Raw genomic sequence first — 27,589 nt, 5'->3', positions numbered from 1 at the left:
AGTAAATAGTACAAAATATAAATGTACCTTTTTCTATTTCAAATCATTAAAGGTATTTTTAGAATGAACATATTCAAATGTATATCATTTTAATCATTTCAACTTTTAGGTAAACAAGTTGAGAATGTTAATAGGTAGCATATAGCTAACTATACATTTGAAAATTTAGAGTTTTATGTCATACTAGTGGCTGCGCACCTAGCATCTAGGGGCTCTATATTAGAAGGGCAGAAAAATAGCCTGAAACCATATCCAGGCATTTTTTAGAAAAATTTAGTAGTCTAAAACCATCCTGTGACCTATAAGAAGCTTCACTGTACAGGAGAACCATATCAGTTCAACGGTTAGCGAGATCCTTCGCTACAGACAAAAAAGCTTACTACTTTATATAATAGGATGATATTTCACTACACAAATTTATGCGATTACCAAAAAGTCAGTTAAAACTGAATCAATTAATTAAGAAAAAGTAACCTTCTTTTTATGAAAGCAATAATGAATATTTAGTATTATTAATTCGTAGAAGTGCATTAATGAAAGTTTTTTTTTTGAATTAATATCTTAGTACGTGGTTTTATGTTGTATGCGTATAAAACCAGTAAGGAAGGGGAAAATTGGAAAATTGGCCCTTTATTACAATAGTCCCCAAAGACTTTAATATTTTTGATTGGTTGATTTATCGAGTTCAGTGTCCAAACGTTTTAACCAATAATTTTAATATACAGAAGAGGAAATTTTGTGCATCATCATTGGGGATGTACATCAATTTTTCGGCCATTGTCTTATCCCTTAAGATACCTGTAACTAAACTTAACAAATCAAACAACACCGTATGTTTAATTCAACTCAATCAGGCGGATTTTAGACATTTTGTCATTAAAATTAAAATAGCTAAAGTTTTTAAAAAATGATCATTAAATTACATTTAAGTACATAAATCTTTAATGTTTTATTAATAACAAGCAGCTACGCTCTAAATCTAGAGTGAAACTTAAGAAGGGATTGCAGGATATTGGCCCTCCATATTTTTATTTTATTTTTAAAAAGAATTTTTTTTTGTGGCGGAATTGTTTCTCTTAGAAGGGATGAGGTATTCTTCTAAAAAATTAGGTAAAAGTCTTTTGCTAGACACAGACAGATATCCTGCTACCAGCTTTGCGGAGCCGTTTCATTTTGGTGCGGCTCCGGCTCCGACCTAAAATCAAGAAAAACTCGACATATTTTTTTTTGCACACGTCTATTTTTGACTTTTGAAGGTTTTTAAAGTTCAATTTTGGATAAAAATGGGCTTTAAAAACTTAAAAAGGGCATTTGCACATGACAAAACAGAGTTACCAAATTATAATTTATAAAATATCTCTTTATTTATCTAGTCCGGAGCCGGAGCCGTTTTTTAACGAAAATTACGGCTCCGGCTCCAGCAAAATATGGCGGCTCCCGGCTCCGGCTCCGCAACACTGCCTGCTACTTTTATACAACAATAACGATTAAATATTACTTAATATTGAATAATTTTTACACCTGTTTCATAAGTTTCACGGGGGTATATGGGTATTGTTGCAAGTTGCTAACATTTAATCATCATTATTAAGCAATTATATATTTGATATACATTTCAGCGTCAGCTAGTACACGTGAAAATTAAACAAGAACGGAAAATTCAATGGTTGAAATTTTTTTTGTTTCATAAAGTTTGACTTCTCTTTTACTATTGAATGATTATCGTATGTGTTTGTGAAAAATAGCACCACTTCATAGTATGTGTTTGTGTAGGCAGGGATGGAGGCGACATTGGGCTGTTATTTACGCTTTTCCCCAAATTTTTATAATGTTTTCTTATTTGTTGGCTTAACAACTCATAGTCTTTGATTGGTTGGTTTATTAACTTGAGTGTCCAAACGTGTAAACCATTAATTCAATGAAATCTATAGAAGGGGTAATTTTGTGTGATTATCATTGAGGAATTATAACAATTCATCGACCATTGTCTTGTCCCTTTAGATCCCAAGTGTAGATTAGCTTCGCTTCTAAAAATTCAGTTCGTACTATTTCATTTTATTATTAAACTATTTTTAAACATGGTATTTGATTCTGCATTAAATTTAAAAAGTTGACAATTTGTAAAATTGTGATTAACTGACTTTTTAATGGTTTTCATTTTGTATTTTAACAAATATGAAAAGGTATATTGGCCATGAGCTATACATGAACAAAAATGCAGTTGGGTATTAAGATATTAATCCCTATTTCATTTATGGTTTTAGGCTATTTTTCAACTGCATTAATCTTTTTTCAAGTATAGAGCCTCTAGAAGCTATGGTGAAGCAGTTTCCTTATCTAAAAGAAATAGGTTATCTGTTTGTCTGTGTATGTCACTAACCACTGAATTGATGTGATTCTTCTTTACAGTGAAACTTCTCATAGGTCTAGTGAAGATTTATTCTATTATATAAAGTAGTAAGCTTTTTTGTCTGTAACGCAGGAATTAACATCTATATGATTATCCATTACAGTGAAGCTTCTTTTAGGTCCAGGGAAGGTTTTAAACTGTTGGGGTGTCTTTATACCCTACTACCTTAAGTGCCTCTAGATGTTTCTAGGGACGTAGCCGCTAGTAAACTTTATAACGGAGAGTACCTTTTGATAGTAAAAATACACCTAAGATATTATATTAAACAGCAAAAAGATACGTAGAGGTGAGGAACTAGTGTTAAAAATTTGAAAATAAATGTAACTCATAGTTAATTAAAATAAATGTTTTATTGACTATTTATAAACTTGTATACCTTATTCATTATTATTTTTAAACCTTAGTTATTGTGAAATATGTCTTATAAAGCTTAAAATAACATAAAACATTATTTATTACAGAGAGAGAGTGAACAATGGGCTGTTTATTACACTAGTTCCCAAAGTTTAATAATACCGTTCTATTAATCGTTGGCTTAACAACTTTGGGGACTTTTGAGGAATTTTGATTGGTTGAGTTGAGTGTTCAAACGTTTCAATCACTAATTTCAATCTACAGAAGGGGTAATTTTGGTTATCATCATAAAGGATGTACATCAATTTATCGGCCATTGTCTTATCCCATTCAATCCCTGTATTCATTTTCATATAAATATGAAATTTATTAAAATGATGTATTGTGGACAAGTGAGATTGCAATTTACTTTTTTGATTAATGAGTGGTTTCTATTTAATTTAATGTGTCGTTCAAATTGTCACAAATTACAGTGCTAAAAATATAATTAAAGTATTAAAATATTATTTTTTTTAGTTTCTAAAAAATAATAAACTATTACCAAAGTATGATTATGTTATATGTAAAATGAGCCTAGGCCTTACGCCCCTCGGGGCTGGCAAAACTGCCAGGGAGATTCTCTGAAAAATAAAATTTTTACCATGTGTCTTTATATTTTGCTTCAGACAGACTGACATAGTCTATTTTTGAATACAAGTGATCCAATAATCAAATGGTGAGGAAAAGGGCAGAAAATAGCCGTAAACTTTCCAAAGACCTATGTGAAGCTTCTCTAAAATGTTGATTAGCGAGATTTAAAGGAACAATAAAAACTTACTTTTTATTATTAAACAATATTTTTTTTTCTATTTACATATCATTCAATCACTGAATTTATGCAGACTAGTAGCCGTTGCAGTTTTGGAGAGATTTATGGGCGAAATTTAAATTAGTAGATTTATCATATACTAGCGGCTACGCCCCTAGAGGCCTCTAGGGGCACATGAGGAGGAGAGAGTCAAATTTAATAACCCAATTTCTTATTCTAAATAAAGAAAAAGTAAAAAAAGATTTTTGTGGGGGGCGAAAATTTTTTTTTTTTTTTGGGGGGGGGTTTCCCCCCCCTCATTTTTAATTTTAGTTAAAAAAATTTAAAGAAAAAAAATTTTTTTTGGGGAGGGGGGATTTTTCATTTTTTGGGGGGGTTAGTGGTGTCCAACCCCCCAAAAAAATAAACCTTCCCGGGAACTATGAGAAGCTACCCTGTTAAGGAGAACCCGATCGGTTCAGCGGTTAGCGAGATCCTTCGGTACAGACACACAGACACACAGATACACACACAGAAACACACACAGACAAACAAACATCCTGTTACTTTAGTATAAGGATATAATACATCTATCTTTTGTTCGATATCTTTTATTAAACACTTGTGAATGTATTTATCTACTTTAACCCAGACAAAAGGGATTTTTTTATTTTACAATTTCATACACTTAGACTTAAGCGTGGCGTTTGATTATTTTTTATATATAATTTTATAACTTTAAACTTACAAATGCCTTGACATATCAGATTAGAACCTGGTAAAAACCAATATACACCTTTCCTGAAAAAAAATTACCATTGTAATGGTCATATGATATAGTACGAGTCTTAATTTGAACACAAAACTCTGTGCTATTTTGGGTCAAATGAAATAATTCAAATAAAAATAAACATTATTCATTAAAAGCAAAGCTTCTCTACTTTTATGTTATATTCATTTGTTTTGTTTAATAAATGAGGTATGTTAAAATAGCCCAATCTTTTTTAAATCTTGCATATGGATCAAGAGTAATCTAAAGGTGTAGCAACTTTACAAAGTACAGTTCAAAACCATTCAAAACATGTTTTTTCTTCATGCCAAGTTAGAATATAATATTATTGTCACAGAAAGATGATTTTTAATTGAGTATAATTTCTTTTTTACATCTATAACTACATGGTAAAATTTTTATACGTCTACATTAATGGATATATTATTATTTGGATCATACACCAGATTTTCCTGTTCTCTAATAAAGTGAAAAACGCAGCGAGCTAAAATAACATTATCTCCCTTTATCCCTACCCCTCCAATTATTTTTGGATAACGAACTGACCAATAAACAAGTTTCATGTTAGCAACCTTATTTGATGACAATTTTTCCCCTGTCATAAAATCCAATCATATTCTACATACTTCATATTATATAATTTGGATCTACTGCAGTTCACGGTAAAATATTGCTGGTAACGAATATTGCCAAACATCTTTGAATTTTAAAGGCTGCTAGCTGCCAAACGGCTGAACGTACAGATCATGCCCGCACATTGTTTTAAGCAGCATAAGAAGGCCTACAAATAATCTGGAATAGCCATAAATCAATATTGTATAATTATCTCGCAGTGCAGAGAAATGCGCGAAAAAGACCTATTAATGCGTTTTTTCTTCAATAAAGGTTTCCCTGTGCATCATTGGATCTTGGCTATTCCAGATTATTTGTAGGCCTTCTTATGCCGCTTAAACTGGTGTGCGGGTATGATCTGTACGTTCGGCCGTTTGGCAGCTAGCAGCCTTTAAAATTCATAGATTTTTGGCAATATTCGTTACCAGCAATATTTTACCATGAACTGCAGTAGATCCTATAATTTCAATGACTGACTTAATTTTTTTCTTCTTAATTGCTTGTTTCCTAATTTATGAATTTATTCTGTTGCATATGGTAATAAATCATTTTTGTATAAATTAATTATACAAAGAACAATATACTTTTTTCCACTTTTAACCAGGCGGTCATTCAAAATAGGTATTAATCATATCATAACTAAGCTATAAATCTTAAAAGGACCTTCTTTTTTTAATTTAAAAATAATAGTTGATAATAAAAATAACTTAAATGAGCAAAAATCCGAAAGTCAAATCTGATTAATTACATTGCAATTGTTACTGATTTCCAGCTGTGCTTAATACAAAAGTCGGAGAGGACAAACATCGGATTGGACAAACATAGAAGGAACAAACATCGGAGTGGACAAACATAGAAGGAACAAACATTGGAGTGAACAAATGCATGAGAGGGACAAACTTAGGAGTGGACATTATATAAGTAAAAAGCCGGAGTGTTCATTATTTTAATTTTTTGAAAATATTCTTCCAAAATCTTTGCCGAAAAATGTACAGTGACAAAATTAATGATCTTGCAAACAAAAGTTTCAAAATAAATGCATTTAAAAGATACATATATATAACATAAAAATAAATTCATAAATCTTCTAAATTTTAACAATATTTTAACAATTTAACAAAATGTAAAAGAAAATACAACAGGATAATTTAAACAAACAAATATTTAATTACTTTGCGTTTTATTTGATTATTATATTGTGTCTAAACTGGATACTATTCTTTAATGTAACAGGAATCATAGTGTTAGGTAGACAGTAATTGAGAATATCTGGGTAAACAAAACACAGAATTGATTGTCAATGGTTTATTAATTCTAATTAAAACTTTCTTAAAAATCACAGGTTTTTCATGAAATTTGTTAAATTTTATGTAAAATTACAATTGAAATTTTTTTTGTTCTTTTTATTGAAAATTTTGATTAATTTGTTAATTAATGATACATTCTTAATTCTAAGTAAATTCATGATACTTGTTTCAACACATAACTTAAAATGTTAAAGAACTAAACAACAGTCAAAGAGAATTTGTTTTTCTATTATAATTTCATTAAAGTGTTAGTTGACTTTTAAATTCCTAAAAATCTGTTTCTATTTTCAATCAGATAGTTTTTTACATTTCTCTGATGTTTGGGCCACTCCCCCCCCCCCCATACCCAATCTTAATTATAAATTTGGGTTATTATTATCAATGTATGAAATTTACTAAAATTTCATTAAAGATTTCAAGTAAATCTTACATAGATTGCTTTTTTGTTTCGTTAAATTAAAGACACTATAACAATGGATGAATAGATTAGATTCCGTGTATTTCGTGTGCATCTCCGTAATGACCCAACAGCTTTTCAAAGCAGTCATAGCAATAGGGAGTTCCATCCTGGGGGTCACTCTTGAATTTCTTACCCTTGAAACCCTGAATCAAAGTAATACGACATTTAGAAAGTCTTCTAATATTGCAAGAATGATTGGAAGTTTTGTATTGTTCCTGGAAAGTTTTTGGGCTATTTTATGGAGATTTTAAAAGCCCCAGGGAAACTAGGTAAACTTACAAATTTGAGTCTATTAGGTAGCATTGAGTAATTCATTTTAGGGAAGCTTCACATAGGTCCCTTAATAGTTTGAAGTTTATTTTATTTCTAATTCATTCTTGGGATGGTTTTAGACTATTTTCTTACCGTCTTAAACCCTTTAAATACAGGGTCCCGAGATGCTAAAGGTGCAACCGCTAGTTAAACTAGAATAGTTTTCGTAAAAACTGTTGCCTTTTTCGTGTCAAGACATACATAATATCACCACAATATTAATGAAAAAAACATCGTTTTGAATGTCCTAAAGGCCACACAAATGAGGAGAAAGCATTGATTTTTTTAAAATTAGTTGAAGAAGTGAAACCTAGATTCCTTTTTTAAAAAGAAATATATAAAAAGTATCACCTGTCTACAATAAGAGCAAACAAAGCATTTGGGATGGAATTTTCTTGCCATAGCTGTAATAATTCTTCCCTAAAAATAAAAAATAAAATATTGATTCTTGAAGATGATTAAAGTCCCTCAACAGATTATGACGTCATACGATAGAATAGCCAATGAAAGGCAAGTATACCAATAATTGAGCAATTGTAAAATTTATGCTGGCCTCTCGTTGGTTATTTTATGGTATGTCGTCATAATCTGTTGAGGGACTTTAATCATCTTCTGCTTCTTGTATATAAGTAAGGTCTGTTATTAGGTTAACCACTGTATTGTGTCTAAAGAAAAAATGAACATTCATTAGGTCAAAGCTCTCAAATAAGACGGTATAAAAATGGACATTAACAACTTGTAGAGTGACATAACTTTAAATATTATTTCATAAGTCTAAACAAAATTGTATGTAAACTTGATACAAAATTGCTTACTGTTTAAGGACATACTTACATTAAAGAACATGATTAATGACTATCTTAGTAGACAAAATTATTCGCATAAACTTTTTTAATACCCTTTTAAATCAATATTTAAAAGTTGAAATAAAATTATGAATAAAAGGTATTACTAATTAGAACTTACATTGATTCCTTCATGACAAACGGAACAATCATACTTCTTTCTGTTGTCATCATCTAAAATATATATTGATAATGAAAATTTAATTAACAACCAGAAGCAAACCTGCATTATAATTTATTGAATCTCTGTGTGTGTTTGTCGAGTAACAAAGTTACTAAAAAATAGAAAGTCATTTATTTTCATGCTTAAATAAAATTTTAACAAAAAACATTGTTTTTAATGAATAAGCAAATAGATTTTTTCTTCTGATATATCAAGCATTTTTTGATGTTTGGGGGGATGTAATATAGTATTGAAATATGTAATTATCCTTACCAAAAAGATTCATCTTTTCAAAGGCAGCTCTTCTGAACATATCTGACATATCTTCTTTCTCAAACATTTCAAATGGTTCACCAATACCAGCACCAAGGTCGCCATAACCTTCCCCAACTTCAACCTCCCTGGAATATAAAGTAGAAAAGAATTTTTATGTCTGAAGCTAATGATTCCGGAAAATTCTGGTCCAAATTGGTTGCATTTTTCAGAGAAACTTTTAAATGTATTTGGGCCGTTTTAGGCTTTTTTTTACTTCTCCCGCTATCCAACTAGTGTATAATATACTAGCGGCTTCGCCCCTAGCCTCTTGGGGCAAAACATATAAAATTAAGTACTACTGGTGCTGCCAGTAGTTTTATGTGAAGAACTACCTTCCCCATAAACAAAGAAATATGAGGGGGGGGGGGTTTGGGGGGTTGGGGGTGTCCCACCCCCCAAGAAAATTGCATGAAACCACCACAGGACATAAAGGTATATAACCTGAAGAGTAGAATCCGATCGGTTCAGTGGTTACCTAGATCTTAAGGGACGGACAGACAGATGGACAGACATCATGCTACTTTGTATTATAGATATAAAAGAAAAAACAAGGACAACCATACCCAGATTTGCGTAGTCAAAATTACTTGAAATTTGTACAATATTCGTGTAGGAAATTAGTAATTATTGTCCTTTTGACTTTAAAGCCATATTTGACAAATTTAAAGTTACAGTAAGGTAGAAATAAGGGACGCTAATTGCAGGTCTACAAAGAACCCAATATAACCTAAACTAACCTAATCTAAAGTAATAAACAAACAAACGCCGCGCATTAAATTCTAAATTACCTGCTTGGAGGGTCTGTAAACATGTCCTTCATCTGGAGGTCATCCAGCTCTTTGCTGGACAAAGTTGTGGCCACTGATACTGTACAGTTATACCAAACTGGTTCTGCCTATAATATATCAAACATATTTCTATTAATGTAACACCTTTTTCGTTTTTTTTCTTCTATAATTAGAAAATAGAGGTTGAATGGTGGGATAATAGTTTTCCTATTTATTCCGATAATGACTAAAACTTATTCTTTCCAGAGAATTTGTAGGGCTCCAGTTGCTTACTAACTCTTACTAAAAATGCCTCGGATATTTACCCAAGGTTTCAGGGATAGAACAATAAGGGATAAATCAATCTTACTTTTTTGAAAAATATATTTTTTGTTCTGTTGTACTTACCCTTTTTCTGCAATAATTTTATGCCACCAAAGACAGAGATTAGTTTAAAGTTTGAGGGAAAGATTCAATTACAGTCCTTTTTCTCAGCCTCTAATGTTTACCTTTGGAGGAGGTGGTGGAGGACTTGGCTTCTTTGGTTTAGGTCGGGGTGTGGGATCTAAATTAGAAAACCACTTGAACTTAATTTATACTTTTAATTCATTTTTTTTTCGTATTTAAGTTAGAAAGATGGACAAATAAAAATCCTTGATGCATTAAGAATTTTTCAATCAAAAGGACTTACAGACATTTTGATTTAAAGGATAGTTTTATGCATGCACAAGAGGTGGGAATAAAGCATTGTTTCCCCCTATTTTTTTATGGAAAAATATTAGAAGATATCTCCCCTAACATCCTTATCCTTGTCCTCTGGTAAAATAGCAAGTACTGAAGCTGAATAAGACTTCAATCTAAATTGTCATAGTGCATTATAGTCATACTTGTTATATTCGTCACAATAAATGGTACCTGTGTTTTCCCACAAACCAAAGCCTAGGTAATGATACTTTGATTTCACCTACACAAAAGTAAATTTATTGAAATTTAAAGATTAGAATACATTTCTTATTAAAAATAACAAGACAAAATAATATAAAAGTTATACATACTGATAATATAGAAGGTGTTATAAATGAACAAAAAGTAAAGCTTTACAAGTCTAAGGGGTGGTGGTAGAGCCTTAAATATTATAAAAATGTAAAAAAATCATTCAACATTAATAAGATCAGATAAAATAATTTTACCTCTCCATGATCTGTTGGAATAACTTTGCTGCGCTCTCCTCTTGGTCCTGCTCCAGTCTCTCTGTAATACAAAATTAAGTTCTTTTTCTACTCATTAGTAAAGCACTCTGTGATTGCTATATATTTGACAGTGTGTAATAAATGTCTATATGTAAGTTTGCTCTGTTCTTAAAATAAATTTCTCTATAACCATGCTTTATAATTAAAAGAGAACAACTTCCATACTCAAATTGCCAGGGTGATGTAATTTTGAGTATTTTCGACGACAAAAATTGCAAAGCAGCTTATATTTAAAACTACAGCTCACGTTGTTCGCTGGTCTGTAATGCTATTGAGAACATTAAATATCTGTAGGGAAAAGGTAGAAGGCTGATGCAATTATTATAGTATAAAATCCGGTCAATTAAGAATTCGTAGAGGGCCTGATCTTTCAGGGATAAGACAGAAGGCTTTTTTATGTTTGCTGACCTATGCACCTCTACTCTATGAATAAAATTGTCCGTCGATCTATCCTTAATGCTCTAAATTATTTTTTTTATAGCTTTTATTAACGATAAACTTTTAAATGTTGTGTAAATATTCAAATACCACTAAGTATCATTACTTACTATGTCTGTCTGTTGTGCACCATTTTTGCTTTCATTTGCTTTGTCTTTTATTTTTTTAATTCAAGAGCTTCTATAGTTATGGATGTTGTCATTCTTATTTATCTGCTAAAAGTTTTATTCCTCACCTTCTTTGTTTTTCTGTCTATAGTGCTTTGGAATAAATAAAATTAATGTGGGGGAAATGTTTATTTTCCCATCTGCTATTTAACATAGAAGATTGAATTTTTTTGAGACCAATGCACTTCTGCCCGCCTAACCGTCAATCAATCAGTACTGCATAAACACAACTTTATTTTCTGATGTCAAAGACTGCTAATATTTTGTGTGAAGATTTGTATGACCACTGCACTGATCATTGTTCGTCATTCAGTCGGTTATGCTCCTTTTCCTTCTTTTTGCTTTTGTGTTTTTACTTTTACAATTAGGAACGTTGTTTCATGTGGATATTATCATCCTTGTTGATGATTTTTAAACTCAGGGATCTTAGGAGATAATGTACTATATTTATTTTACATCCCCCATGATGATAAATAAAGGTAAGCCTTCTGTTGATTGAAAGTTTGGACACTTCTTGTTAGAAGTGACGAAACACAGATAAAGTTTTTTAGTCAAAGTGGTTACTAAACTTTGGTTTACAGTGTTATTTACAGTCAAATGTTCCCTCCTTCCCTGAGCAAACGAAATTTTGGAATTGAAACTATCCTTCTTACTCTATAATTCACATGGTCCATTAGTCTCTTGGATCGAGACATAATATTTTAATAGCTAAAATATTTGTTTTTTCATATATTATCACAATTAGATGGCTTAAATTTTTAATTAAGATTATAATGACACATTTGCAAAATTCATTTTCATTTAGTAGCGAAGATTATCTATAATTCAAAATGTCCTTCCGTTCGTCTGTTTGCTATGATTAGAGGAAAATGTGATTTTCTCATTTGCTATTCAATGGCTGAAAAGTTCTGTAAATATTCCCTACATAGCTTGCCAGTATGGGCCTCAGTTATTGTTTAGTTCATTCATCCAGTAAGAGGGAGGGAAATTGGGTAAAAGGGTTGTATAATGTTGTTAATGATCTATTTCTTGTTAAGAGCAAAAATTTTTTACAGTGGGGGTTTGTCTGTCCATCCGTACGTCTCTAACAGATAGTTCTGATTGTTAATTTAGGCATATTAGAATTGTCCTATTGAATTCAAACTCTACAATAAAATTCTTGAAATTGTTATGTCCTTCAATGAAGTCAAAGTAAAAATCTTAATTTTTTACCATTGCCTTACATAGTTACCCTATCACCATGACGTTAGTATGTAAAATAAAATATCTTGTCTTTTTGGTAAAATCTAAATATTTTCTCTCCCTCTCCCCGTTCTCTCTCTTTCTCTCTCTCTGTGTCTCTCTCTCCCCCCTCTCTCTCTCTCCTTCTTTCTCTCTCTCCCTCTCCCCGTTCTCTCTCTCTCTCTCTCTCTCTGTTACACGTAAAGATTTCTACAACTTTAACGTATTATAATATCTGTGAACTGATTTATTCAGTAATGTTTTATATAACAATGTAACAATACACGATTTAACGTTTTGCTTCATTTTTTTATAATTTTTTAAAGATTAAAATCCTAATATTTTTCATTTCAAATTTTTGTCCCGAAAGGGTTAAAATGATTAGTTTAATATCTGACCGCATTTCGGGGAGTGTCGCACGAATCAATTTATTATAAAACTAAGTTTTCTTACGTTTACTATATTATAAACTTAAGTTTTTCTGTTTTATGAATACAAATCAAATACATCAATGTTATTTAAATAGCAACATGAATATAAAAAATACATTTATGATGCAAAAAGTAGAATTATGGGTATTTTCGTTCTGGTCAATGAGAATTTAATAGTGATAATTGAAGCACTATGAGTTTTGAGCTATAAATGTTTGGGAGATTCGAGCTCATTTATAGACGTTTACTTCCTATATAGATCTGTCATGGATCTTGATGCAATACAGCAGCCCGTTTTGTACATGTTAAAATTGGAAGATTTCATTAAATAAAAGTTGTCGCAAATATAGGTATTAAATAAGCATATTGGATCTTAACAATCTTGTGAAATGCAAAAGGTTTCTCTACTCAAATTTGCTTGTGCATATATGTGATTACATCTGATCGACATATTACGACTACAGTCTTATAATTATTACAAAATGGTATAACAGGGATGAATCTATACTTGTTGAATAAACAAGAAGACTAGTTCTAAGCATCGCTACTATATAATTGACTAGCAGCTGGCTAAAAAACCAATACCCCCATCTACCCTCTTTTCTCATCCCCTCCCCTCCTACTGAATGAACAAACTACTGACCAATAAATAGGATCCGTCGATATATCCACGTATATTCTATATCAATTCAATAGTGGCTGCGCCCTATCTAGGGGCTCTATAATCAAAGAGATATGGATGGGCAAAAAATAGCCTAAAACCACATTAGTACCTTTTAGAAGCTTCCCTGTAAAGGAGAAACCATATATGTTCGTTAGTTAGCGAGATCCTTCGCTACAGACAGAAAAAAGCTTATTACTTTATATAATAGGATTACCAAAACCTTACTTTTCAAGTTCATCTTCACTCAACACAGGAACTGGAGATTTTGAAAGTGTGGAATAATCATAATCTTCTCTAAAATAAAAAAAAATCTGTTAAAAAGGTTGAAAATATAGGTCTATGTTTATCTGTCTGCTAAAAACACGCTAACCACTGCACAATGGGTCAAATGATAGACTTCACATAGGAGCAATTCTGGCTAGAAATAGACATAATTTAATGGAAGGTGGTACTTTAATTCTATAGGAAAAACAAACCCTCGTTTTAATAACACTTTCACACTTTAATCTTTAAATATGGATATTTATCTTAAAAATTTGAAATGTTTCATGTAGTATTTATCACCTTTTCATTGTACTGTAGTTGCTAACACTTCCATAATCGCTCAAACCTAGAAAAAAAACTGTTTGTGTTTCATAATACCTAATTTCAATTGACCTTTTAAGAAATATAAGAAAAGTTAAATTGTTTAAAGAAAGCTTGCTTGATTAACATAAAGTAAAACTTGAAAAGATTGATATTTTTAAACACAAGTTGTACAATTTTAAATTTTTAAATTATAAGGAATAATAAGTTAATTGTATTAATTATATACCTTTATATTCCCAGCGGTTTGTGTAGTCCCCGTAATCACCCTCATCAGGGACCTTAAAATAAAAATAACATACTGATTAGTACAAGCTTAAGACTATATCAATCTATAATACAAAGTAGCTTGATGTCTGTCCGTCTGTCTGTCCCTTAAGATCTCGGTAACCACTGAACCGATCGGATTCTACTCTTCAGGGTATATACCTATTGGTCCTGTGGTGGTTTTAAGCTATTTTCTTGGGGGGTGGGACACCCCCAACCCCCACAAAAATGAAAAAATCCCCCCCCCCCCAATTTTTTTTCTTCTTTTTTTATTTTCTTTTTTTTTCGTTTTTTTCTTCTTTTTTTTTTTTTTTTTTTTTGCAGGAGATTTCCTAGGTCCTTTTTTTTGCAGGAGATTTCCTAGGTCCTTTTTTTTTTGCAGGAGATTTCCTTGGTCCTTTTTTTTTCATGAAGATTTCCTTGGTCCTTTTACGAATTTTGCCAAAATTTTTTTTTGATCACCTCTAAGGGCAAAGCCCCTAGAGGCTAGGGGCGGAGCAACTAGTATAATAATAAAGTAAAAGGATCTCTGTATGTGTCTGTCTGTGTGTACCGAAGGATCTTGCTAACTACTGAACTAATATAGTTCTCCTATAAAGAGTAGTTCTCCTAGGTCCTTGGTATATTAATAACTATTTTGGGGGAGGGTAACACAATCCTGCCAAACGAAAATCGCCCCTAGAGTAAAATGACCGCCCTCAAAAAACCTTTTTTATACTTTTTCTTTTAAAAACTACAGTTATATTTTGAGTTCTACTTCCCCTCCCCCTTTAGCGCCCCGAGAGGTGTAACTGCTAGTATTAAATAAAATAGTTAGGTTTTATTTGTTAGTTCGTTAAGTTATCGCTACTATACCTACTGAATCGAATATCTTATCCATTTTTAGGAGCGTAATAAAGATGTTGGGATGGTCTATTGCCATATAATCTTTAGATTTCAGTTGGGATGGTTTTAAGCTATTTTATTATTCCCCACAGATCTTCTAGATGCTATGGAGGGTCGCTAGTTTATAATACAAAGTGGAACGACATTTTCAATTTATTTCTTTATTAACGGAAGGGGGGTTCTTTGCTCGACTAGGCTTTTTGTGGGAAACCACCGTCTAATAAGACTTGTAGATTAGTTTTGCTGCTTATGTAAAACTTACATCGATATCCATAAAATAATCTTCTCTGTTTTCCTTGGCCAAGTCATGAACTTTTCTTTTCTCTCCCTCCTAAAATAGTCCACATTGAATCAACATAAACATTAAATATTTGTAAATTATGTCAATTATAACCATCAGTATAATGTACATAGGAGTTTGTTTTGGGATACTTTGTCAATCCCCCCACGCCCCCCTCCGAAGTCCAATTGCATGGGAGATTACAACCCCCCCCCCCCCCTCTAGATTCAAAATCTATCTATGGGGCCTTGGTTCAAATTCAATATTTCCATATTTAGGTGTAATGTGGACATTTTAACGCCATTTTTTTGGGTAAAATTACACCACCCAAAAAATCAAGGGGGTAAAAATGACAACTAAAATTATATACAATTTGTTGGGATCGGTTGGGGTTGCGGTTTCTAACAAAAAATACTATAGTGTGTTATTTATTGAACGCTAATTTACTCGCCCCCCATCTCACTATAAATATTAAAACTTACCTTCAAAATATGCATAAGCTTTGGTGGTTTCCTTGGCTTCCTGGATAAAATAGATGGCAGGGGAGAGGTGGATCCTGCTCGGGACTTCTCGGATCCAGATTTGGACCGACCTGGAAAAAGACGTTTAGAAAAAGATTTTTAAATAAGATTTTATCATGAATCTATCTTTTATCAATTTATAGAGATCTTTCGCTCATTATACCTAATGGTACTAGGAATCCATAATCCAAAAATCAAGTAAATAGAATTGCTACTCTTTTTAAATTATACCCAACTGTTACAGGAAGCATTATGGCCAGTTTGAAATCAAAAGGAAAATTCAAACTAGCCAAAATAAACGATAACATGCCCCGATTCTATATGTGAAAAATCTTCACTGTTAAGAAGGCCTTTTTGATCAGGTGGATACAAAATGTGGATCTCGAACATTTCTATGAAATTATAATTATAGATTCCATATGGCGGCAGGAAGCATAACTAAACTAACCTGTAGTAGGATCAGGTGGATAGAGGAGGTGTGGATCAGGAACATTTGGCTTGGATTTTGGCTTCTTCTTTGGCTCATAAGCAGAGGGTGGGGGTGGTCTAAAAATACAACCATTGGAAAATAAGTTTTTTAAACCTTAAAAAATTGGGGAATAGTCGCTTTCGTGGCAACGCACCTTAAAGGGCGATTCGTCGTATTTTTAAAATGGCTTTTTTAGGATGATTGCCCCACTGGGCTAAGCAATTGGCCCAGCAGGGTTAGAGCCCCCCGCCGCAGGGGCTAGAAATAGGAGAAAAACTACTGTGAAAAATACGCCCTTAAGGAGCCTTGCCACGAAAGGGACTATACCCAAAAATTGTAAGTATCATCATCTCCATTAAAATGAATTAACACACAGAAAATCAAATTAAAACGGCCAATATGCAGAATATTCAAAGGACCTGACAAATATACATTCTACTAATTCTTTAAAATCTTAATTTGGAAACCTTAGGAGGTTACACTCAAATCACATATGTACAAAAATTGTTTAAAATTCTTTTGACAGGTTAGGCTATGTGAAATGAATGTTTAAAGAGCCCTCTGGAAGCAAGAGTCCCATCAGGGGCTAAAAATATGTTTATTTTATTTAAAATTTGAAGTAATGGGGGGGGGGGGGTAAGGATAGCTGAAGAGGCTTAAGCACTAAATCTTCTTTTAAAAATACATTTGAATACGCAAAATGTGTTTTATTTATTTAATCTAATTTGTATCTATCTATGGATGTTTATCTAAAATTAATAAAATGATGTGAAACTTATACACCTGTCTCTGCAATGTTTGTAAACAAAATCTTTCAGTTTTAAAAATTAAAATTCTTTAATATATCAATATTGATATATATATTATTATATCAACATCTCACCTAATATTTTTATAATAAAAATATGTAAGAGAAAAAAGGTTAGAAAAGGAGAAAAATTGAATATGTATCCAAAAAAACTTCTCAGGATAATACATTGCAATGCTAATATCTTTTAAAGCACTATAGAAATAATAAGATTTAAAATAAGACAAACCTTTACTTTCTTTCTCGTTTTCTTGGTACTGATGAGGGAAAGAAATATATTCGAAAACTCTAGACTATTTTGACATGTAAAATATTTTCTATAAGTCTCAATTTCTCTTGCTCTTATGACTCGATCACATTCTTTAGAATGCACAGAATTACGACAACATATCAACTAGTATAGGGTGTCGACCGTTGCATTTTTTATGGATGTAACATCCAGGCCTATCTTGATCATCAGGTGTAAAGTCCTTGATAATTTGCACCTGCTAAACAGATGATAAATTTGGGGTAAAGTCTCTTTCGTGGCAACGCCCCTTAAGGGGCTATTCTTTGTATTTTCACAGTAGCTTTTATCCTATTTCTAGCCCCTGCGGGGGTCTAAACCTGCGGGGCTAATTGCCTAACCCTGCGGGCCAATCATCTAACCCAATATAACCTAATGTAACCTAAAATAACCTATTAAAAGCCATTTTAAAAATATGACGAATCGCCCCTTAAGGGGCGTTGCGACGAAAGGGTTTATACACTAAAATTATAATCCAATTGCAGCCAGCAGCAAATGAGATACTCTATTAAAAACGTAGGAAAGTCCTATTGTTTTATAATTTTTCCAAACAATTTTCCATCTCTAAGCCTTGGGGAATATGACTGCATTACACTTAAATCCTGTAAACTTTAATTTTCACAAAATATCAAGGGGAGAGTCACAGATAAGAATAGATAAAATTCAGGTAGCTAAGTAGTAGCATACCTGCTATATAACTAAAACAAGTCCGTATGTTAGAAAGGTGGCTGTCTACAATTATTAAAGGCTTTGCAGATAAGTATGATATAAAAATAACACTATTTAACAAATATATTAAATGAATTTTATTAAATGTACTTTTCAAATGGTTTAACCCCTCCCCTCCCGCTATCCCCATTTTTGCTTAGTTTGTTATTGGGACTAATAGATAAAATAATTTTGTTTGCTAAATGTTTAGCCAAACGAATATTTTTTAAAACGAAAATGTAAAATTACCAATATGAAAAATTGGACAAACTGACTTTGAATCGTTTCAGAATTCAAATAAGATGCTTTTTTTCAATTCAGACTATTTTTCTGTATTATTCTATGATAAATATTAAGAAGCGTTCTTGAAGTTCAAGGGCAAACAAAATAGTTTTAGGCAGGTACATTACAGGGATCTAAAGGGATAAGAAAACGTTAATATAAAACTTTGGGGACCAGTGTAATTAACAGTTTATATGTTTAATTTTACAATTAATATGAATTATATATGTAAGAAGTCAGTAATACATTTTTAAATAATAGTAAATGGAATTTTTATTTTTATTTCATTGTACTATCGCTGTATCCTAAGAGTTTTAGTTTTAGGCGTTTAAATGCTGTATCTATGTAAGTATGTACATATTTTAACAAATATACAGATATTACATATTATGTAGTAGAGTTTATTTATGTTTACTTGTAGTCTATCTACTCTATAATTAAGACTACAGGCTTTGATCCTTGTAACTAGGAGCTTTTTATTCGAAGTTGGAGGGAGGTAACATAAATATAGCTTAAAACCATCCCAAAATAATAAATTGCAAATAAAACAGCCTGCACCTGGGTCGGTTCAATGGTAAGCGAGATCCTAAATTACAGACAAAAAAACTTCTTTATATATTAGTATCATTCAACTGTCTAAATGATACTTTAACCGTAGCAACTCATTAATTATATCATAATAGACTGTAAGCATTGACTTAAGTTGTTCTCTGTGGTTTTCACGTCTTTAGATTTTCGATAAAATATAATCAATTACATTTTTGCCTTGCAAGTTTTGGATAATAGGATTCTTGTTAAATTTACTGTTTGAACTGTTTATTACTATCACTAAGACAGGAAATACAAATAGTTTAGAATAATTTTCACCTTTACATCACAATCTAAAGTTTATTAAAGTATGTATGTTTAGTAGAAAGTATTATGATGTCTGTCTTTACGTCCGTCCAGATAAAACTTAAGATCTAACTATCTGATTGTCCTTGGGTTCTTTTATAACATGGTTCGAAGATATTTTCATAAAATTAAACTCCTTCCCTCAAACTCCCACACTACAAAACCTTATAAACAGGAGTAGTACTTTATCCACAAATATTAAATGTGAGCTCACTTCTCAGATCAAGGACAAACCTGGTATTTTGTCCTTCTTTTAATTCTAAAAAGGTACGATGTCCGCTTGTCTCTTTATATCTATCGGAAATTTGGAGCGGAGTCATCGACTTTTAATTTTGTTTTTTACAGCGGAAAGGTAAAATTAAAGCTGTAAACCAACCAAGAAGGACTTCTACTGTAAAGGAGAACAACATAGGTTCTGCGGTTAGCGATATCCATCACTAAAAATACAAAGACAGTAAGACATCCTGTTACTTTAACATTAAGATCTGTGTACCTATCAGGAGCCTTATCATCAGCTACAGAGTCCAGATCACTGTAGTAATCACCATAAGCATAGGAATTGCTCACAGACCCGGATACTGTCCTGAAATAATTAATGACTTAAAAATTTATACCAAATGCCACGCACGTAAAGGCTTCTGAGGAAAGGGGAAGTTTAAGGTCACCCTCAGCAATTTATATTCAATTTTCATTTTTTTTGGGGGGTGGGGAGGAATGACTGGTCATTTTTATTGGTGCCAATTCTGCAAGGAGATAGTTCCTGCTCTCTCACAAGTAAAAAATAATTACTTAGTTTTTTAGTCCATCCTGTATTTAGATCCACTAGCAATTCTAACAGGCCATTTTAAGAACTGACAGTGTGTCCAACATTGAAAAAAGTTTCTTGGCCCACCCTGTATTTGGCACTGTTTATATCCGCCAACAGGGTGTCCAACTCTAAGAGATGGTTTTTAAGAACTGACAGAGTGTCCAACATTGATAAAAAAATAATTACCTAGTTTCTTGATCAACCCTGTATTTGGCACTGTTTAAATCCGCCAACAGAGTGTCCAACTCTGAGAGATTGTTTTGAAGACTGACCGGCATCTCTGATGTCTCTACCTAACCAACATATTATCTGGTATCATAAAACAAATTTTTAAGCTTCATAGCAAAGAATCAGAATAAACATGTCAAAATGTTTTCTCATATCAAGCTAATATGCCCAATTTCATGAGAAAAATTAAATTTATCCAATTTTTCAACTTCCATGGACTAAATTAATACTACTTTTTTTGTTTATATTTCATTGCTTTTTCATCTTATTTGCGCATATTATAAAATATAAATAGTCCCAATAACAAAATTAAACAACAACAAAATTTACATTTATTATGCTCTAATTCATTTCAATTATTTAGATGCACTTCTTTGTAAAAATAAATGTGAAGAAAGGTAGGAGAACAAAGAATTTCTAAATAACAAAGATTTTATTTTAGATATGATGACAACATTCATAAAAGCAGAGCTTAACATATCAGATAATGGAACAAACGAAAACTTACAAATTTAGAGTAAATCACTTTTAACATCGAAGAAACAGATTAGTATTGGATATCCATACAAAAATCTTAAAATCAAACAAATATAAAAATTCAAAATAGCTTCAAAAACCATTACAATGTTTAAAAAATTGATGATCATATTTTTCATATTGTTGCAATGCTTTTAAATAATAGCCTTAATATTCATTTAGTGCAATCCATCACATAGTTATGCACATACTAATGGACACACCTTAATTGAAAAAAGCTTTGACAAAAAATCCTTTGAAAATAAATTTGAAAGAATGTGTCCTAACTTTTGTGATTTTTATTTAACCCATTTGATTCTTTTTAGTCTTGATGCTCCTGGGTTTAACAAAATAGATTTTTTCAATAATTACTTAACAGAATTCAAAAAGTAAGGTGTCAAATTAAAGATATTACTATTTTGTTCATAATGGCAATTTTCTTCTTTTTTTTGTTGCATTTTATTACCTTAAAACCAACTTAACTTTCTCTTTTAAAACTTAAATTACTTCAAAAATAAGAGGTCTATAAAAAACCGATTGCATATATAAATTCTATGGATCATTTTACATCTACTTCCCACTAAAAGCACCGACTAGCTATTTAAAAAATCACAAAAGTTAGGACATGTTCTTTACAAACTAAGCATGTCGGGATTTCATTTATTTTTAAATTTTATTTGAATCTAAAGACTGCTGATATTTTTTTTTGGAGGGGGGGTGATCAATTGTTTTTTTTTTAGAGCAGTATGGTGGGTTGACTGTAAACAAGAAAAATAGGCTAAAACCAATTATTGTAATATATAAAAACAATTTTTATATATTTCTATACTTGGACCGATTTAACAATCTTTCAAGTTAAATTTAAGGTTAAGATTATTAATTAAAATCCAAGAAACTTGAAAAAATAACTCACTCACTGATAAGACATCAATTTATCTTTTCAAGTTTAAATTAAAGTGCTTTGAAATCTGAAATATGTGGTCACTTAACTTCACTTCAAAGGAGAATATATAACAAATTCTTTAAAATCAATTTTAAAGACATATGCTATAAATTTAGCCAAACTGTAACGCCAAAACCTGTCAGTTTAATTACATAATCAAATTTTTGATGTCACAAAGGCGTTTGATGGTGTACAACATGGATATTGTAATGTTTACATACAGACACAACTACAAGAAAGTGTATAGACTAGTTGTTTGTGCTCTGACCGGCCAATGGACACCTTCCCAATTTTGTTTGTAAGGTATTGTGTTTACCCCCCAACTGTTTAGTCTTTTATTGCTTGCTCATGCTCTTTAGCTCTTACCTTACCAAGGTTATTAAAACGGGAATTATTATTACAAAAGATTTATTAATGTGATGTCTAGAAAAAACTTTATTTTATAAGTAGCACAGCAACACTATCATTAGTTTATTTTATCTCCCTTACTTATTTTTCTCTAATTTCTCTCCTAGATCACAGACACCTATTTAAATTGTGCCAAAATTTAATTAAACTATCCTAATATTTAGCCTTGGGACTAAGTTACTTTTTCTCCGTATTACATCCGAAGTTAAGCTTTATTCTCAATGTTTAGCAGGTGACGTAACAACTAACAAGAACGATTACGATTTATAGCGTAGGATGTTTTTTGTTGGTTTGTTAAATTATCTTATATAATAACTGATAGGATTTTTTTGGTAAAATTTATTTGTGGTCATCATTCTTAAAAAGACTTTCAGAGAAGCTTCGTTTATAAAGTAATAAAGACGTGTAGGTATGACTTTAAGGTATGTCCAATAAAGAATATCTTTAAACAGCTGGAAAGCAACAGAACAGGGATGACATAGATGCCAGGAAAGAGTAAAATAAAGGCAATATTTGTATTGAGAGGCGTACACAGATATTTCTAGTGGGGTGTAGGGTAAGGGGGGAAAATTGCAGTTGTTTTGCAAGGTAAATGAATGAATGTTGATCAATTAAATCTTTTTTAAGATTAATTTATCCTCAAATTTTCAAATCTAAATTATAATTTTTTTTGCTCTTTTAAAAATGTTGAAAAAGAATATTTTGTTATGATAGGCTTGTGAGACTAAATATTTCAAATGAACTGGCCTTGAAAGCACACACACAAACATACACACATACACATACACACACACATACACAAACACATAGGTGAATAGGTGTCAGTGATTTAGAGAAAGCAAAAGCAAAAGAGATAGGGGGAAAAGAGAAACAGAAAATAGAGAAAGAGAGGGAGAGCAAGAAAAAAGAGTAAGAAAAACAAAAACATATAATAGTTATTTCTCGCATCGTATTATAAACGGCTTTCCGCGGATATAGAATGTACAATTATAAGATTAAAACTAGTTTTTTTAGCCCCGAGGTGCCGGAGGCACCGGCTAAAAAAACTGGTTTTAATCTTATGATTGTACATTTCTATATTCGTAGAAAACAGGATATAATACGATGCTAGATATAGTTTTTTCGTATGGATGAGATCCGGTTCCTATCCACCGGATTCGAATGAATATGAGAAAAAAAAAAAAAATACAGATACTTTAAAATTAGAGCATATCAATCCGTACATTTATGCGTCACTTCATCATTTGTAGAATGTATATAATTTTAAAGTCTTTTTATGTCTTTAATATTCTATTTATTTATAATCTTTAACACTAAAGTTGTTAAAGGGGGGCGTCAAATTGAATAGGACTAAATCTCCTTTTTCGCCCCCACAAGGATTCACACACCCCTTGTGAATCCCTGCACACGCCACTGCAGTTAATAACTTATTATATTCAGTAAAACATTAATAAAGTTAATAGAAATACACAATTTATGTTGTCTTAGCGGTATTCCTTTAGGGCATAATTGTCCTCTAAGCTTACCTTTTCTGTTCCATTGGAGTTTTCATTTGCCTCGTCCATGGGATCAATTAGAGATATTATTCTAAAAAGAAAAAAATATGATTAATTTCTCAATATTTTCTATAATTATTATCGGTCCGTCCGTTCGTTTGTCCATCCGTACGTCCGAAGCGGATAGCTTTTATTGTTTATTTAGACATGTTAGATTTGTCCGATCTATTTCAAACTTTTCTGTAATTCAAAATGTTTTCGTCTGGGTATCCATAAGAAACGGTATGCAATGTAAGAACATATTCTCATGAAAATGGCATCGGTTAATATGTAACACTACCATGGAGAAAAAAATCCTTATTTGAAAGTAACAGGATGTTTGTCTGTCTAACTGTCTGTGTGTATCGAAGAATTGGGGATTAGATATGATTCTCCCTTACATTGTAGCTTTTCATAGATCTAGGTAATTTTTTTTAACTATTATGGATAACTACCACCACCTACCCAAGAGAAATCTCCCCTAGAAAAAATAGAACCTCTCAATATTTTTTTCTTTCAATTTAAAAACTAGATTAAAAGTGTAGGGTCAACTTCCTCCTTAAAACCTTTAGGGGCGTAGTCGCTAGCTTATATGTATAAAAGGATAGTAGATAAAATTAAGAAAAATCACCAAACCTATGTTCTTCTTTTTTGGAAGATTTTCTTAGTAAGGTTCCTCGTTCAGGCTTTTTCGGAGGTTTACTGCCGGATGTCGTCTTTGATTCTGACGACGTTGAAAATTCATTGTAGCTGGTTTTACATTCTGAACTTGTTTTGGTTGAGCTTGTTCTTGTACTTACTTCAGATCTCTAAAAATTGCTATAGTCAATAAAAGTTCGCAGCCCAGCTGCAATCTTATCAACATCCAACATCTGTAAGACGTTTGACCCCAAATTAGCAAAATTTGGCATAGATATACCTAGGTTATCCAGGTTAAATCTTGATACTATAAACTAAAAATAGTAAATCTAAAATAATTCTAAACCTACTCAAATTAAAATAAATTCCAAGCACAAAGGAAGCTTTGTTTTAAATACTCTACATTTTTTCAGTTTCTAGAATGTTTGGGGGGAGATTGTAAAAATAGTAAAATTTAGTGATTGAGGTATTCTGACCTCTCATACCTCAATTTCTCAATTTAAATTGCAATTTTAGTTTAGAGTTTTACAGTTTCTACGTTACACAAATGATGTTGAAATGTTAAAAATAATTTATAGATCTTTTGAATAATGAAATAAATTTTCAAGGACGTCCAATGAGGGGGATGTAAAGGGGTGATTACCCCCCCACCCCAAAATTTTGAATTTTGTATTCCCCCCCCCCAAAAAAAAAGTAAAAGGCTTGGACGTCTTTGACTATATATAGATTACCCCCCCCCCCCCCATATGAAAAGCTTGGACGCCCTTGGCTTCGAAATTAATTAATATTCGCTATTCTCGGCCATACTTAAAAATCATGCATAGCAGCGTATTGCAAACAATTTTCCACAAACAATAAAACAAAAAGCGTAGGAATAATACCAGTTAGCCTGGGTTTTCGTAGTAAATCATGACTCCAAAAACTTACTTGAATAAAGTTGCTCGATTCTTGTAACTCTTCTTTATAGATGGAATTTTCTCTAAAATAAACAAATTAAACTGTATTCTGTAAAAGTTATATGATTTCTTAAAATTACAAAATATTTAGCAGATTGGCAAGTACTCTTTTTACTGTTTCAAAACTTTTAATTTTTGGATCTATTTACTAATTTGAATAATCCAGATAACGCGAATGCAAAGGTGTTAATATGACATAACAATCGCCCGATTATTAGAGTGTCATAGAAATCGAACAATTAAAAGAAAGGTTGAAATGAATTTATAGTTGTACCTGAGTGTGGTTTGGAGGCTGTCAACCATGGCATCTGACAACAGGTTTTAGTTTTGAGGAATAATTTAGTTTTCATTTGTTTTGATAAATTTTCTATATCTAAGGTATTTTCATCCATATAAAATATAGCCCTTATAGCAAAGTAAAGCAATTTTTGTGATTGGTGTATTTAATTTTGAAAGCGCAGTAACTCTTAATATTTCTAAGAAAGGCAGCATGTCCATTCAGATCCAGATGTATTTGCGCTTTATGGCACCTCATTTATAGATCACATATGGCATTTCTATAATTAAATCGTAAATGATTATTACGTATATATTTAGGGTCATTGAGGAAAAAGCTGGCACTCTATAATCATTAACTTTTGGTTATCAGATTGTTTAATTTTTTAGCTTTGCATTATAGATGTTTTGTACTTGCATTGGTGACTTTTCTCTTTCATTTCTAATTCAAGATAATGTTTCACAACATATATTAATTAACCAAAGAAAAGACAAACTAAATTAATTTGTGTGTTGACATTCTCAAAGTTTATAAGGTGTGTCATCACTTTCGCCACAAGAAGGCAATCATTAGAATCGCTACAATTAGAATACAGGGAGTAAGGGAGGGGACAATGGATCGAATATTCAATTTTTAGGAGTCTCAGACTTTGGGTACTGGCTTAAAGGGAATGTGCAAGAATTTAGCAGTTTCTGACTGAGTTTGGGGACTTGCGCATGAAATGCCGCTACTCGTTATGTATGTTTTGAATATTGCAGACGGGAAGAAGGGATAAGGGAAGTGGGGGCAAGGGAAATAATCACTCGTTGTGTTAGTTTGGAATGTAGCAGACGGGGAGAAGGGAGGTGGGGGCAAGGGGCAAGGGAAATAAACAGAATAAAAAGGGTCAGTCATATTCTTGCTAGCAGCTGGCCGGGTCCAATAATCTTTTAATATAAAAATCACACCAAAAAACCTCAATATATTTCATCAAAAACAAGTTGTGATTTCACTTTACATGACGCTATGGAAATCTATTATTCAATTAATTAATTTAACAATCCCTTTAATTTCCTACAAATTTATTGGATTAAACTGGATTTCATGCCCTTTCTTTGATAACTTTTATATTGAATTAATTGCCCATTGTCCCCTCCCTTACTCCCTGATTAGAATAGGAGAACATTTATGTGTCAAACGTTTTAAAGATCACTGACTTAGAATTATTACAGTCAATTCATTTATTTATCATAAAAAGCATTTATGATGTTTTCAAATTATGTAGATTTGTCAACATTTATATAATCAAAATAATTAATAGGATTGATTATCATATATAAATATTAATGTAAAATTTTGATACCTTGGTTAATTTAGAAATTCGGAAATTCAAAACTAGAGCTCTTCAATATTTTGACACAATATCATTAAAATAGTTCTTTTGGCAAAGGCAACTATTTAATGTTTTACCTTTCTGATTTTATCGGTTATATAAAGAGAGTAATTTTTTTCGCGTATTTTCCACTAAGTTGTGTTTTAGCGTTTGGTCAAATGCGCTTATTTAGTCAAACCATTCTTAATTTTGACCATTAATTTGGTCAAAATTATAATAGCACTTGACTAAACGCTTATACACAGTTTTTGGAAAATATGCGAAAAATATGACCCTCTTTGTGCTATTAATAACAAGCGGAAATGATATCACATACACGTTTAGAAACCTAATCCTTTTATATCACTAATTCCCTCAAAACTAAGTTCCTAAATCTGTAAGCAGCATTTTACAAGAGATTTACAAAAATCTGAAATAACAAAAAGTGTGATCTTAAGAGATTAAAGAGATTTTAAATGTCTCATATTTGACTTTTTCAAGACATACTTTTCCTTTTTGTAAATGAGTTGTTTAAAAAGTAATATTATCAGCGAAGCTAATGTACAAATCAATATACAGTGTGTTTTTTTGAAAGCAATTTTACCCCACTTATAGTTATCAGAATTTAATGATTAATGGCTTATTTTCCT

General features: G+C 31.6%; 1 protein-coding gene across 1 annotated transcript; it reads right to left on the bottom strand.

Moving 5' to 3' along the window:
* Positions 1-6,243: 6,243 nt before the first annotated feature.
* LOC145325231 (uncharacterized) lies at positions 6,244-27,371 on the bottom strand. The gene is made up of 21 exons (XM_080168153.1): positions 27,331-27,371; positions 25,586-25,621; positions 25,283-25,334; positions 24,353-24,525; positions 23,708-23,768; positions 20,273-20,379; positions 19,772-19,861; positions 16,280-16,377; positions 15,793-15,902; positions 15,293-15,361; positions 14,108-14,159; positions 13,858-13,903; positions 13,519-13,587; positions 10,313-10,373; positions 10,038-10,086; positions 9,632-9,687; positions 9,144-9,250; positions 8,314-8,441; positions 7,999-8,051; positions 7,384-7,452; positions 6,244-6,863 (listed from the first exon to the last, which is right to left on the bottom strand). The coding sequence occupies exons 1-21, from the start codon at positions 27,345-27,347 to the stop codon at positions 6,747-6,749; spliced, it is 1,620 nt and encodes a 539-aa protein (XP_080024279.1). The 5' UTR covers positions 27,348-27,371; the 3' UTR covers positions 6,244-6,746.
* Between the last annotated feature and the right edge of the window lie 218 nt (positions 27,372-27,589).

This window comes from Acartia tonsa, chromosome 7 (genome assembly GCF_053477335.1).
Source record: "Acartia tonsa isolate MP-2025a chromosome 7, ASM5347733v1, whole genome shotgun sequence".
NCBI classification, from domain to species: domain Eukaryota; kingdom Metazoa; phylum Arthropoda; class Copepoda; order Calanoida; family Acartiidae; genus Acartia; species Acartia tonsa.
Note: the sequence above shows the minus strand (reverse complement) of the source record. Positions and strands in the feature narration are given on the sequence as shown.

Coding starts and splice junctions, on each gene's coding strand:
- LOC145325231 (XM_080168153.1), bottom strand. Junction 13,904..14,107: donor AAACCGCTGGGAATATAAAG/GTATATAATTAA, acceptor TTTTTTTTCTAG/GTTTGAGCGATTATGGAAGT. Junction 6,864..7,383: donor TTTGCTCTTATTGTAGACAG/GTGATACTTTTT, acceptor ACTTTGATTCAG/GGTTTCAAGGGTAAGAAATT.